This window comes from Mya arenaria, chromosome 8, assembly GCF_026914265.1.
Source record: "Mya arenaria isolate MELC-2E11 chromosome 8, ASM2691426v1".
Classification (NCBI taxonomy): Eukaryota; Metazoa; Mollusca; class Bivalvia; order Myida; family Myidae; genus Mya; species Mya arenaria.
Window position 1 is genome coordinate 55,139,584 of NC_069129.1, and position 15,706 is coordinate 55,155,289.

The 15,706-nt window shown below is 34.9% G+C and overlaps 2 protein-coding genes across 2 annotated transcripts; one reads left to right on the forward strand and one right to left on the reverse strand.

Moving 5' to 3' along the window:
- Positions 1–262: 262 nt before the first annotated feature.
- LOC128242431 (uncharacterized) lies at positions 263–8,461 on the reverse strand. Its single transcript, XM_052959579.1, has 9 exons — positions 8,273–8,461; positions 7,912–8,002; positions 7,137–7,224; positions 4,755–4,854; positions 4,472–4,605; positions 2,703–2,805; positions 1,418–1,582; positions 1,046–1,116; positions 263–613 (listed from the first exon to the last, which is right to left on the reverse strand). Exons 1-9 carry the CDS (start codon positions 8,291–8,293, stop codon positions 556–558), a joined length of 831 nt encoding a protein of 276 aa, XP_052815539.1. The 5' UTR covers positions 8,294–8,461; the 3' UTR covers positions 263–555.
- A 49-nt stretch (positions 8,462–8,510) lies between these two features.
- On the forward strand, positions 8,511–13,835 carry LOC128242432 (MIP18 family protein galla-2-like). Its single transcript, XM_052959580.1, has 5 exons — positions 8,511–8,706; positions 9,117–9,196; positions 10,476–10,601; positions 11,457–11,502; positions 12,773–13,835. The coding sequence occupies exons 1-5, from the start codon at positions 8,592–8,594 to the stop codon at positions 12,877–12,879; spliced, it is 474 nt and encodes a 157-aa protein (XP_052815540.1). The 5' UTR covers positions 8,511–8,591; the 3' UTR covers positions 12,880–13,835.
- Positions 13,836–15,706: the final 1,871 nt, after the last annotated feature.

Consider the following 15,706-nt stretch of genomic DNA (forward strand, 5'->3'; position numbering starts at 1 on the left):
TACATGTACAAGCTTTGTCAAGATATAAACCTGATAGTAGTAAACAATGTTTGGAAGTTTTATCCTTGAACACTGGAAGTTACATGTACAAGCATTGTCAAGAAATAAACCTGATAGTAGTAAACAATGCTTAGAAGTTTTATCCTTGAACACTGGAAGTTACATGTACAAGCTTTGTCAAGAAATAAACCTGATAGTAGTAAACAATGCTTAGAAGTTTTATCCTTGAACACTGGAAGTTACATGTATATTGGGATATTGTCAAGATATAAACCTGACAGTACATGTAGTTGATGAAGTCAAGTAGATTAATCCTTTAACACTGGAAGTTTCCAAGCATCGTTAGGGTCAGTGTCATTTTTTACTAACACAAATAAACAACAAACTGTCTCGACTAGATGGCAATATGAACACAATAGTGGCGAGGATAACAAAGTCACATCATCTCCTCCCTGATCTTCCCATCAAATGGAACTGCTTCTTGCAGAACAGCAGATCAAGGTCAAGAAGAATGGCTGAGGTCTGTGTACCTCCACATACAGTTTATTGGGAATCTCATTCTGGTTCAGATGCACCTACTTTCTGCTGTAAAGCTGCTATCTCCTTCTTTAAGCTTTAATAAAAGAACAAAAGCATACATTAACTTTTAGCATTTTACAAATTGTATACAATGGATATTTATAAACAAAACATACAAATTTTTTTTCATTACAATGGCGTGAATAAACATAATTCAACGTGAGGCAGGTGAGATCTGTCTTCTTGTATCAGGGTCTGTCTCCGACCCAAAAGGTCTTGGGTTTGAGCTCAACCAGGGGAATTTTCTCTTAGTCTATCGAAATGACACTGGTTATGGTTTCTACTCAGGAGGGGATTGGACAATTAAAATGTGATACTATACCAATAATATATGAAACACGATTGACAGATATATCAGCAATAACACTATCAAGTAACATATACTTTTTTAACAATATAAATATACAGTTCAAATTACAAATAATGGGTGCTTTTATTTATGAAAAACGGTTAAAAATTAACATACATATTTATCCTATTTTGACACTCTGCTTGGACCTCATGTCTGGTCAGCTGAGCCAGCTCTGTCATAGTGTACTGTCAAAGATAAAAGTTACATTAAATTTACCTCGCAATGAGGAGCATAAAACTTATAGCAATATTTTTAAAATCTGCTATGCAAAAGTGATAAAGACCAATTTATCATTCTTGGGCTATAACCAGTAATATCCTTTCTGAGTGGATATTGAACCTGAGACCCTCTGATACAGAGCATGATAACCACTGGGTTAAGCCCATCATGAGAAAATACATACACAAATACCTCAAAAGTCAGAAACGTTAGCAAAATTCAAAGCAGTTCCTTGCAAAAACCAATTATTTAAATCACAAAGCCTACCTTGACAATACTAGCCTGCCTGCGGAAGTAGCAATTCCCCTCCTCATCATCATGTATGGGGTGGATGTTGGCAAGCTGGCCACACCCTTCCTCTGCATTCAGGGGGTCAGCCGGGTCCCAGGGACGAATGGAGATCTCTATCACATAGTCCTGCAGCAGGATACCCTGAAACAGACCACATAATACCCTTATTATACATGAAACAGACCACATACTACCCATATAATACATGAAACAGACCACATGATAGCCTTATTATGCATGAAACAGTCAACATAATACCCATATTATGTATGAAACAGACCACATGATAACCTTATAATGCATGAAACAGTCAACATAATACCCATATTATACATGAAACAGGCCACATGATAGCCTTATTATGCATGAAACAGTCAACATAATACCCATATTATGCATGAAACAGACCACATGATAGCCTTATTATGCATAAAACAGTCAACATAATACCCTTATTATGCATGAAACAGACCACATACTACCCATATTATACATGAAACAGACCACATGATAGCCTTATTATGCATGAAACAGTCAACATAATACCCATATTATGTATGAAACAGACCACATGATAACCTTATTATGCATGAAACAGACCACATGATAGCCTTATTATGCATGAAACAGACCACACAATACCTATATCATGCATGAAACAGACCACATAATACCCATATTATACAAGAAACAGTCCACATAATATCCATAACATGCATGAAACAGACCACATAATACCCATAATATGCATAAAACAGACCACATGATAACCTTATTATGCATGAAACAGACCACATGATAGCCTTATTATGCATGAAACAGACCACATAATACCCATATTATGCATGAAACAGACCACATGACAGCCTTATTATGCCTGAAATTTAATACATGATACCCTGGAAGATATCTCATATGACACTAATATTGAAAAACGCAAAGTTAAAAAAAAAACAAAAAAAAACCTTGAACAGATGTTCATCATATTTCTGTTCAAGTATTAACTCCAAATCATGGTAGAGTGCAGAGTTCCTTTCCAATCTTTGGGTAACACAGCATTGCTAATGATAATTCATTTCAACTGCCTTGTTTTTCATCCAAAAAGCTGGAAAAAACTGTGTTTAGTAACTATTGTACCTTATTATATTGCATGGCAGTTTTTTCGTTATTCCACTGTTTTGGAAAGGGGGTCAGGGTTTTTGTTTTTGCAAAAAATGTGCCAGTTTAACTAAAAGTTGTATTTTTCAAACTTTGTACATACAGCGTTATATTGCATGACGTTGTCATTGTCACACCAACAGTAGTTGCTGGAGCGGAACTCGTGTGGACGCTCAAGTAGTGCAGGGTCCATCTGCTCTTTACACCTGCAATAAAGATTAATGGAGGGATTTTACAGATGGAAACATTGAAGATCAATCGAGAGATTCTACTGTTGGATTCAAGATCAATTGCAGAATATTAAAGTTGGATGCAATAAAGGTCAATGGAGGGGTTTCAAAGCTGGATGATAAGATGGTCAATGGAGGAATTTTACAGTTCAACTCAAAGGTCAATTGCTGAATGCATAGAAAGTCGATGGAAGGCTTTTACAGTCGAATGCAAAGAAAGTCTATGGAGGGATGTTACAGTTGAATGGCGAGAAGGTCAATGAAAGGATGTTACAGTTGAATGCAAAGAAGCAAATGGGGGATTTTACAGTTGAATGCAAAGAAGCCAATAGGGATATTTACAGTTGAATGCGAAAAAAGGTCAATGGTGGGATGTTACAGTTGAATGACATGAAGGTCAATGGAGGGATGTTACAGTTGAATGCAAAGAAGGTCAATGGTGGGATGTTACAGATGAATGCAAAGAAGGTCAATGGTGGGATGTTACAGTTGAATGCAAAGAAGGTCAATGGTGGGATGTTACAATTGAATGGCAAGAAGGTCAATGGAGGGATGTTACAGTTGAATGCAAAGAAGGTCAATGGAGGGGTGTTACAGTTGAATGGCAAGAAGGTCAATGGAGGGATGTTACAGTTGAATGCAAAGAAGGTCAATGGATGGAAGTTACAGTTGAATGCAAAGAAGGTCAATGGAGGGATGTAACAGTTGAATGCAAAGAAGGTCAATGGATGGATGTTACAGTTGAATGCAAAGAAGGTCAATGGAGGGATGTTACAGTTGAATGCAAAGAATGTCAATGGAGGGATGTTACAGTTGAATGCAAAGAATGTCAATGGTGGGATTTTACAGTTTAATGCAAAGAAGGTCAATTGAGAGATTTTACAGTTGAATGCCAAGAAGGTCAAGGGAGGAATTTTACAGTTGAATGCAAAAAATGTTTATGTTGAATGCAAATATGGTTAATGGAAGGATTTTACAGTTGAATGCAAATATGGTCCATATTATTCCTCTTGTTGGTTCCCTCTGTGTATTTTGGCTGAACAAATTTGATGTATATTTTCATAAAATAAAATATGTTTATTTATATTGCCTCTATCATTCATAAAAGGTTCATCATTGTTTTAAATAGATTCAAATTTAAAATCCTTCCATTGACCTTTTCTTGCATTAAACTGTAAAATCCTTCCATTATTAGATGAAGGTAGACAAACAACTTAGTTGTTAATATTTTTAAATTTCTACTTTTATGAAAATACAACCAAACTCAAGGACTCATCAAGAATCATACACGTGATGCTGTACCTATATGAAGGACATCACTTCCATTCAATGTCTTTCCATAGAAAGAAATTGCTTTCAGGATTTCTACTGAAACAGCACCCGTAACGACAACAAGTTGTTTTTCGAATAGCTAGTCAAATTTAAACAAACAAGATCAAAATTTTGCTGAAAAAGTTAAAAGATTAGTACAAATAAAGTTCAATACAAAATATATTGATGACAGAAAAGGTGATTTTATCAAACCCTAAATTCTAGATTTCTGGTATCTATGACAACACACATATGGGTAACTGTGTACCTGACTCAGGTCAAAACTCTAAACATTTACAACATCTACAATACTAATAATTAAGATGCTCACATGTTATTGACAATTTCTTTCCCTTCCTCCTGGTTATTGAAGACGGGAGTGAACCTGACCTTGTACCGGTGTCGCTTCACAGGAGGGTTGTAGCGAGACATCACATCACGAACACTGCCAATTATGTGCTCTTTCTGAAAACAAATAGAAACATCACATAAAACAAAAGTGTATCAGTGTCACTCTGAAGGGTTGTAACAATACATCACATCACAAACTCTGTCAATTATATAGTGGTACCCTTTATATAATTTATGAATTATTGATTTCTTCCAAGACCTACCTGGTACTGTGATAGCTGTAATCCCTTTACATGGCCACTGTCTATCACTCCAAGATAAACTGTCCCTCCCTTTCCTGTGTTAAGGAACGCATTTAAATTCCTGAAAATAGAAAAGTTCCTGTAGTCCAACAAACCAGCCAATGCAATACGTGTCCATTTTGCTATTAAGTCAACCAAGCAACATAACCCAGCAAGAAGCCAAATGGAACTTAATACACATATGCCCCTTGTGAAAATGTAAACATATGTACCAGAGTGAGTGTACTCTATATACATATGACCTATGAGAACATGTGTACCAGTTGGATGCAACTTTCTACACATATGACCTTTGTGATGTGTGAACCATTACAGTGGGATGCAACTTTCTACACATATGACCTTTGTGATGTGTGTACCATTACAGAGGGATGTGACTTTCTACACATATGACTTTGTGACATGTGTACCATTACAGTGGGATGTGACTTTCTACACATATGACTTTGTGACATGTGTACCATTACAGAGGGATGTGACTTTCTACACATATGGCCCTTGAGAACATGTGTACCAGTTGGATGCAACTTTCCACACATATGACCTTTGTGATGTGTGTACCATTACAGTGGGATGTGACTTTCTACACATATGACCTTTGTGAATATGTGTTCCAGTTGGATGTGACTTTCTACACATATGGCCCTTGAGAACATGTGTACCAGTTGGATGCAACTTTCCACACATATGACCTTTGTGATGTGTGTACCATTACAGTGGGATGTGACTTTCTACACATATGGCCCTTGTGAACATGTGTTCCAGTTGGATGTGACTTTCTAAACATATGCCCCTTGTGAACATGTGTACCAGTGGGATGTGACTTTCTACACATATGGCCCTTGTGAACATGTGTTCCAGTTGGATGTGACTTTCTAAACATATGCCCCTTGTGAACATGTGTACCAGTGGGATGTGACTTTCTACACATATGCCCATTGTGAACATGTGTACCAGTGGGATGTGACTTTCTACACATATGCCCCTTGTGAACATGTGTACCAGTGGGATGTGACTTTCTACACATATGCCCCTTGTGAACATGTGTACCAGTGGGATGTGACTTTCTACACATATGGCCCTTGTGAACATGTGTACCAGTGGGATGTGGATTCTACACATATGCCCCTTGTGAACATGTGTACCAGTGGGATGTGACTTTCTACACATATGCCCATTGTGAACATGTGTACCAGTGGGATGTGACTTTCTACACATATGCCCCTTATGAACATGTGTACCAGTTTTTGCATGTTGTTTTTTTATTTTACAAGAAAATAACTTATAAATTATTAAAACCAAGGTTATAGGTCTTGGTACACATGTGCATTTTTTGGCACTAGTAAGTGTACAAAGTTTTATGAGATGTCTTGAACTGTTATAAAGTAATGGCCAAGTTAGTTTTAGAATTATGTTTACACAGTTTTAAAGGACATAACTTTTATCAATTATTAGAGTCAGAGTTATGGGCCTTCAATGAAAATGTGAATTATGTCTCTGTCAACTATGTTTTATGTTGCTATCTTGATGGGTGTTCGAGTTTAGGTTTTTGTACTGTAACGCCGACAACACCAAGGCTATAAACAATAGCTTGACTTTTTTTCTCAAAAAACAGATGAGCTAATAAAATGATGAAACTCAAGACATATTTAATAGAATAGTTTCCAAGTTCCCTTGAAATTAATAACTCTTTTTTTCTCTCAGTTTTTACAATACGAGTGGTCCAAGCTCTGTTGAATCTATTTACAATAAAGATCATGCCCAAGGTTAAAAAAAAGAGCCAGTCAACAGATTGAGGAATGGAAGCAAGATGGGGTTTAAAGTGACATAAAATAAGGACACAGATAGAATATTTTATTATATGCTTTTCGGTGGTTTATTGAGATAAATCAGTGAAATGAAATTGATATTTTACTATTTCAAACAGTGAAAATATCATTTTGATATCTTTCATAGTTTTGAAGTCTAAGATCGGTCTTGGTTCCAAATCAAACTTCAGCACGCAAAGGGCTGTGACACAATTTCAACGAAGTCAATTCCAAAAACAACTTGGCACGTTTCCTAAACAAGTGTAATTAAATGAATTTTATTTCCAATTTCAGGCATATAGTAAAAAAAAAAGGTTTGTTCCAGTATAAGATAGCAATTCTTTTCACCTCATGAATGGCAAAAAGAAATATTTCACTTGTGGCTATGCATCTCGTGAAAAATAAATTTTGGTGCACACATGGTGAAATAAATTATCCTCTATATCATTTTCAACCCACACCAATCAGGTAAATACTTTGTACTGTTAAGTATGACTAATATTAAATTTACCCCATGTGTGCAATGTTTGCCTACCTCGACACCGCCCTGCGTGAAGCCTTGTCCGTGTTCCCTTTCTCCTGGGTCCAGGGGGGCAGGTCCTCCCTACAGATGTTCTTGTGCCCTGAAATGTACCATTCTCCTTAACACTGCCACACAAGTCAAATGCCCATTTAAAATCATAGAAGTATCGCAAGATGAAAAACTAACCAAAACATGTGATTAGCATGTAACATAACAGACGACTTATGTTACAATTACATGTATGTATATAATAATTTAATTCCAGTAATCAATATTAGTGACTCTAAAATGTATGTGAAATACATCTTGAACATACATGTATACATATTTAGATTTTGGTTTTATACACAACAAAAAATCAGTTTTTCTTGGAAATTTGCACGATTGCGGCATTTTTCTTTGGAAAACTGCATATTCGCACCTGATGATTTATACTACAAAACTTATGAATTCTTATATTATTCTGTTTATGCTTATTGATAGGAAATATATAAAGCATAAATAACAATTTCAGGTAAAGAAATTTGTACTGTATATTTAACGTTAGTGAAAAAGAACAGAATATATTTTAAACGTTGTTTAATGACATTGCACTAATGTCCAAAACGCATCCAGCAATGAAATAAACAATGACATCATAACACAGTTTCATTCTGACTATTAAAATGAATGTCACTTTTATCTAAAGACAAGACTAAGGCTATTTGAATATTATGTATGGTACATAAATCCAAATCAAAAATAGAACTTGAGTGAAATTTGAGAAATATGTCAGAAATTATTTTACCTTTGAATTCATGAGTAAAATCCTCTTCGCAGTCAACCAGTTGGTTACGCACATAAAATTTGGATGACATAGACATCTTTGTTTCAATATGCTGTAAAAATAACAATTTTTCTTTCAGTTCAAACCTTTTTTTTCAATACAAATATTTATAAGCATTCTAAGTGATATTTCATTAATATTTGATTTTTTTACACATGTACATTTTTAAATAACTGAAGAAGTCCTGTAGCTACAATAACAATTTATGTATCATAATATGGCAAGCTTTGTCTAAGACACTATTTTTGTGATTCAATGTAATAAACGAGAGCGAAGAAGTTGCCAAGAACAAAAAATCGTCAAACAGACTCTCTGCCATTACCACTACATGTGTACAGTACATGTACTTTGTCCATACCACATATACATGAAAGGACTGAGGAGGCACACAACACAAATTTAATATATACTTGATAACATGTGTTTACGTCAAATAAAACCCTTCTACTTCACAAGAAACGTTTTTAATGTTCGATAATGTTAAATGCACTCCAGAGTATCTAATATACACTTTTTTATAGACATTTATTGTTTATTAAATTTTAACCAAACTTTCCAATTTTCACTAACTGTTGTGTGTCTCAGACCGGAAGTGAATTTTTCACAAAAAAATAAGTCTTTAAATTAAATATTTCCCCACAATGTCACTTGATAATGCTAACCCCATCTTGTATGAACGAACAAAAGAGCGAGACCTACGCCCTGAAGATGAGGATGATGATGTTGAGGACGAATTTGATGACAGAGAAGTGTTTGGTATGGTGACAATATTTCGGAATTAACTGATTTCGGATATTTGCAGCATTTTGAGGCATTTTGCTTTGCCTTTTGTATTGATGAACATTGTCTGAACAAAATATATGAAATACAATTAAATATTTTAAGACACAAGAAGCCAATCAAAAGTAAACCAGGAAATGTTGTTTTTTTATTTTTGGTCCCAGAGTAAGGCTGGTTGGTCAGTATCAAACTGGGGAAGGTACTTTCCTTTACACACAGAATAATGGGCATTATTCTATGTTCTCAACAAGAACTGGCCAAAATGGATGGTTCAAATGACAATGTCTGGTTCAAATTTGGAAAAATAAATGAAATTTATGTAGAATAAGTAGTAAATGGTCTGTTATTTTACTAGTTGAGATGAGTATTTTCTTTCTCTCTTTCAGATTTAATACGGTGTATCAATGACCCAGAACATCCCCTTTCGTTGGAAGAATTGAACGTTGTTGACTGTGACAATGTTCATGTAAGTATCAAAGGATGTTTCTTAAGCTAAGGAATGTAACATGGTGTTCATATATTATATAATATGATTATATGTGTTTACTAAGCATAACTGTTATCAAATAAAGTAGACTATGCGTCCTGGTGGGTAGAAACACATACAAACATTTACCCTTCTTCAACTACTTTAAAAATACGTTACAATCTATATTTACCCTTCTTCAACTACTTTAAAAATAATGTACAATCTATAATAGTTTTTTATTAATTTCTACATTTTTATTGTTTGGGAAAGGTCATCTTTTTATTCGATTGTTCAGAACTTTGTTAAAGTTCACAACATTGTTAATGTTAATCATTGTTGTTATTGATAAATTGTTACTTCTGTGGAAGGTTCATGAATACACATATGATCTGAAGATTTGAGACAACTTTCAGCTGTAGATGATAAAAAAAAGATAAAATATTATTAAAATATGGGCACACCATGAAATATATCTTCTTTCAAGTTAACAACAATGTAGTAAATCATGTTGTTAACTTAAACAAAGTTCTGAACATTCAATCATCATTGTGTGAATTGGACTTGTTTATGTTTGTTACAGTCAGATAATGAAGAAACTAAATTCATGAAAGATGAAAAATGATTGTTTCAATGATTAAGCATTTTCAAAAGTGCAGATTAAATCTCTGCTGAGTATTAAAACTACTTATTTAAATGTGCAAGAAATAGTGTGTGTAAATCACGTGATATATGACGTCATACATGCTACGTCGGAAGGCAAAAATTTGCTTAAAATGAAGACTTAAATCAAAGATAACTTTTCATTTACAACACCATTTTAAATGAAACAAAGGGCAGTCTATGCCGCTTAAAGAGCCCCGCATTTGTTTTATTACCAAAATTTGATGAGGTCATTAGTTTCATCAAACACTTCGACAAAACCTGTTTTCAAGATAATGTTTTGACAGTGCTCCGTCAGACGGCCGTATTGTGAAAAGGTTTGTCAAAGTGTCTTAAGAAACTAAACTTTCGATCAAATTCTGGTAAAAGACCGATGGTGGGGCTCCGTAAGCAGCGTAGACTGCGCTATGTTTCATTTAAAATGGTGAAGAAAAAGTGAAGTTATCTTTTTTTAAAGTATTTTTTCAAATCAAAACATTGCCTTCCGACTTAGCATTTATGACGCAATTTATCACGTGGTATACACACACTGAGAAAAAAAAATGCTCTATTTTGCCAAAAATCTTAAGAAAAGCTATTTGTTAGTGAGTTCCTATAAGTTTCCAATTGTTTACAGGTTGATGATGCAGGGAACCGAGTTGAGATTTTGTTCACACCAACCATTCCTCACTGTAGCATGGCCACACTGATAGGGCTTTCCATACGCGTGAAACTTCTGCGTGCATTGCCACCAAGGTTTAAGGTATACATGTACATTTGATTGACAAGATAATTTAGTTTTTTTGAAAAGTCATGAAAAGGTACTGCTGGTGGGGATTGAACACACAACCTTTTTGGTGAGAGGTGGAGACCTATGCCACTAGACCACTCTCATCCCTTGATACATAGTTTGTTGTGTACTGCAGGTGGATGTATTGTCATTTGAATACACAGTGTGATGTACTGCAGGTGCATGTATTGTCATTTGAATACAACACAGTTTGTTGTGTTCTGCAAGTGGATGTATAGTCACCTGAATACACAGCTTATTGTATACTGCAGGTGGATGTATAGTCACGTGAATACACAGTTTGTAGTGTACTGCAGGTGGCTGAATTGTCACCTGAATACACAGTTTGTAGTGTACTGCAGGTGGATGTATAGTCACCTGAATACACAGCTTATTGTATACTGCAGGTGGATGTATAGTCACGTGAATACACAGTTTGTAGTGCACTGAAAGTGGATGTATTGTTATTTGAATACAGTTTGTCGTGTACTGCAGGTGGATGAATTGTCCCTTTAATACACAGTTTGTTATGTACTGCAGGTGGATATATCATGTCTTGAATACACAGTTTGTTGTGTACTAAAGGTGGATGTATTGCCCCTTTAATACATAGTTTGTTGTGAACTGCAGGTGGATACGTTGTCACTTGAATACACAGTTTGTTGTGTATTAAAGGTGGATGTATTGCCCCTTTAATACACAGTTTGTTGTGAACTGCAGGTGGATACGTTGTCACTTGAATACACAGTTTGTTGTGTACTAAAGGTGGATGTATTGTCCCTTTAATACATAGTTTGTTGTGTAATGGTGGATTTTTTTTCATTGCAGGTGGATGTGAAGATCTCACCAGGAACACATGCCTCTGAAGATGCAGGTCAGTGTATATAATCAGAAGGCACTTATTGAATACTCACCCCAATGTCTGACTGTTTTGTTGTATATTTGTCTTTTGCTATTTATTTGAGTGAGAAAATGAGGTTTCTTCCTGACTTTGGTTTGGGTGTCATCATTGTTGTACGAAACCTTTGATATTGTTCACTCATGTAAAGCAAGTCCGTAAAATCTTCAGTTAAAATATTTGTCATGTTATGCCCCTTAATTGAAAAGCAATGATAAAGATCAAGAAAAGGCCCCTTGAAGCTGCACTCTCACAGATTTACCATTTTTACAACTTTTTTGTCTTGGAAAGAGGATTTTTTTGCGTAAGTACATTGTATCTGCAAGCCAATGATAAAAGATGGCTGGCAAAAGATCAGATCACAGATTTTCCTATTTCCATTAGAAAATTAATGTTTTAAGAAAATTGTATAAAACATCAATTTTTGAACTTAAATATAAAAATCTGCAATCTAAAATTTGTCAGCAGTCTTTAATAACTGGTTTCCATGGATTTTCACAAAAATTGGCTCGTTCCAAGACAAAATATGAAAAATTGTCAAAACGTTCAATCAGTGAGAGTGCAGCTTTAATCGAGGTGCAATGTTAACCCTTAGGCTGCTGATGGGGATTTTAAAGGCTTTGCAAACAGCTTGGAACCAGACCAGACACCGAGTAACTCGGCGCCTGGTCAGGTTCCAAGCTGTTTGCTACTCAGTCAATGTATCCCCAAAGTTTTAAGTAAATTTAAAGAAATTTAGAATAAACCAGACAACATTTTTGAGCAGACGACAATTTACCCAGCATGCAAAGGGTAGATCAAGAAAAGGCATCATGCCAGGCCTGTTTCTTACTGATGTAATTTACGAAATTCTGTGATGTTGTTTTATGGTCATATAATAGTATAGAGCTATGATACACATGCACCTGTTTAGATCCAAGATAAATATATCACGGTATGAACAGTACAGACAATGAATGGGCAGATTGTTCACAACTTTGTTAACAATTTTGTTATCAGCATCATTTTTAAATTCTGAACTTTTACTACTCTGCAAATTTGAGATCTGCTGTACTGCTTGTAAATTGTGATTTAAGTGTTTCAGCTGTGCTTGTTTTTTATTTCAATACCTGTATATCAGCAAATCCTAACCTATTCAACTCTTTAAATTATCAAAGATGCCATTATTAAAGTTGTATTGTTTTAGAAAGTTCTTAACAATCAGCTGAATGTGTATTAATTACATGCTACAAATCTTCGTTTTCAGTGAACAAGCAGCTGGCTGATAAAGAGCGTGTAGCCGCGGCATTGGAGAACAGCCACCTGCTGGATGTGGTGAATCAGTGCCTCGCTGCTCGCCCAAGTGCCGGATGAAATCTCTTGTTTAGTTAGATCCTCACGTGAGGGCTACATACATTGTGTGCTTCTGCTATGACATTGATCAGTGAATATATAATGGACTGCCAGTTGTTTGAAATAAGGCCTCAACAATAAATATTGTTTGTTTCCATTTATATCCAATGTAGGGTAGGTAGATTGGGGTACTTTTATTTTAGTAAACTGGTGTCTTATATCATTTTCACACAAAAAACCCATCGCAGAACAGTCTTGGTACATTTACTCCTTTTTTCCTGTGCAAGAAAATACCAAAAATGAAGTCCAAAAGGAGAGAAAAAATGTCTGAAGTAGGGTGCAAAATTACGGTACGTCTGGAAACCTTACAATCAATTTATTTCACTGTTTCACCTAAGCTGAGTGTAATGCAGACTTAATAAACCCACTGAAACTTTATATAGTGCATGGGAAACCCTCTAAAACCAATTAATTGCATGGCTCCTAATGAATTTCAAAATCTTAAGATGTATGACTATTAAGTGCAAATAATATTTAGACTAGTTAGAGGGACGATTTTTCTGCCATTTTTACACAAGTTGTCTACACCAGTACAGTTACAAGTGATAACGTAAATATGATTCATGTTTGATTTTAAGCAAAAATCATATAATTTCTTCATATTTATGTTACTTTTATTCACTTTAAGATGTCATTGAAAATATGCCATGTCTCGAAGAAGATCCATTTAAAGCTACTATCTACAATAGTTGTTAATTGTTACTGTAGATTTTGTATTCTTGTATTACATATATGTATACATACGGTAGTTTATCATTGACTGATGCTTGCATTGCAGAAAATGGTTTACTAACACTGGGATGTTAAATATGTAAAATTATGTAATTATTGAGCCTAAATATCTTAGTTTATACATGTAGATTATATTGTTGAGAATTTAAAGTGTGTGATAATTGTTTAATAAAATTTGAACGAAATAGATGTTTTTGAAACATTAAGGCTGTGACCTTTACCTATGTTGAACTTTTCTCATGTCATTGCCAAGACAGAGTACAAAACATTAGCTGTGATCTTGGCCTACTGACCCTGGTCATGTCCAATTTACAAGTGAAGTGTAATTGGCCTAAGTGAAACTATTCTCTTAGACTACGGTAGTTGTTTGCAGACAAGGCATGGTCGACTGATCTACAGAATATACAAATAATAATATAGTCCTAATCCTCCAAGGCCACATAAATATGAACTGATAATTTCAATTCTTTTTTTATGCTGCCTGAAAAAGATCGAGTTAGCTTTTAAATTTTGCTTCATCCATGAATCAATCTCACACCACTTGTCCAGGGTTTAACTCAGCATCCTGATTCGCCTTTGAATGAATCTGAACGTTTTTCAGGCTTTTTTAGCTCGACTATTTGAAGAATAGGTGGGCTATATTACTCGCCCCGGCGTCGGCGTCCGGTTAAAGTTTTAGGGCAAGTTGGGATTTTCACTTATAAGTCCAATACCCTACATTCAATTGACTTAATACTTCAGGCAGTTGTTCAGTGCCATCACATGATGAGGTTAGATAACTCCATATCATTCTTTACACAGATTATGGTCCCTGATTGACTATTGAACTTAGGTTAAAGTTTTAGGGCAAGTTGGAATATTTATTAATAACTTCTATATCCTTTGTTCAATTGACTTAATACTTCACACAGTTGTTCAGGACCATCACCCAATGAGGTTTCAGAACTCCATATTATCCTAAATACAAGTTATGGCCCCTTAACTTAGGTTAAAGTTTTAGGGCAGGTTAAAGTTTTAGGGCAAGTTGGGATTTTCACTTAAAACTCCAATACCATTCATTCAATTGACTTAATACTTCACACAGATGTTCAGAGCCATCACATAATGAGGTTAGATAACTCCATATTATCTTTTGTACAAATTATGGCCCCTGATTGACTATGGAACTTAGGTTAAAGTTTTAGGGCAGGTTGGGATATTGTTTAATAACTTATATACCCTTCATTCAATTGACTTAATACTTCACACAATTGTTCAGGACCATCACCCAATGAGGTTACATAACTCCATATCCTTAATCCAAGTTATGGCCCCTGATTGACTTAAAGGTTAAAGTTTTAGGCAAGTAAAAGTAAAGGGCAAGTTGGGATTTAATAAAAAAAACTTCTATACCGTTCATTAAATGCACTTGATAAAATTCAAAATCATTTACGACCATCTTACAACAAGAAACATAACTCCATTTCAAGACTAAATACAAAATATGGCCCTTGAATTTTTTAATTTTTTTTTTTTTTAATTTCCATTGAAAGGCATATTTATGTATTCTTAACCACATTTTCATAATGGGAAATCAAGTTATTTGAATGACTTGCGTCATTGTTTGGGCGGGCTGGTGGGAGGGCAGCATCAAAGTCACCTTATGTATCGAATAATTTTAGTTAGGTTTGACATAAAGAGACCAAACTTGGTATTATTACATCATTATTGTATTCTAAGTCAAAGCGGCGTAGTCGAGGGCGCTGTCTTATGACGGCTCTTGTTAAAAAGCTATGTTTGTCTACCTTTGCATATCAGCTTTTTTCAGTATCACTAGTTGTTCACTTTTCAAGAAATTGTAACAATGAATGTCATGTCATATTTTCAAGTCTATATTGAATAACAACATAAATAGGGTTATATTTTTAATTTAGAAAGTAATTATGGTGTGTAACTATAAAGAACCATAAAGACCAGGCAGTGCAGGTTGTTAAACAAAAGAATAGTTTACATCTCAATATTATTATATGAGTAGCCAAGAATAATGCAACAGGGTTGACAATTTATGAGCTTTCAT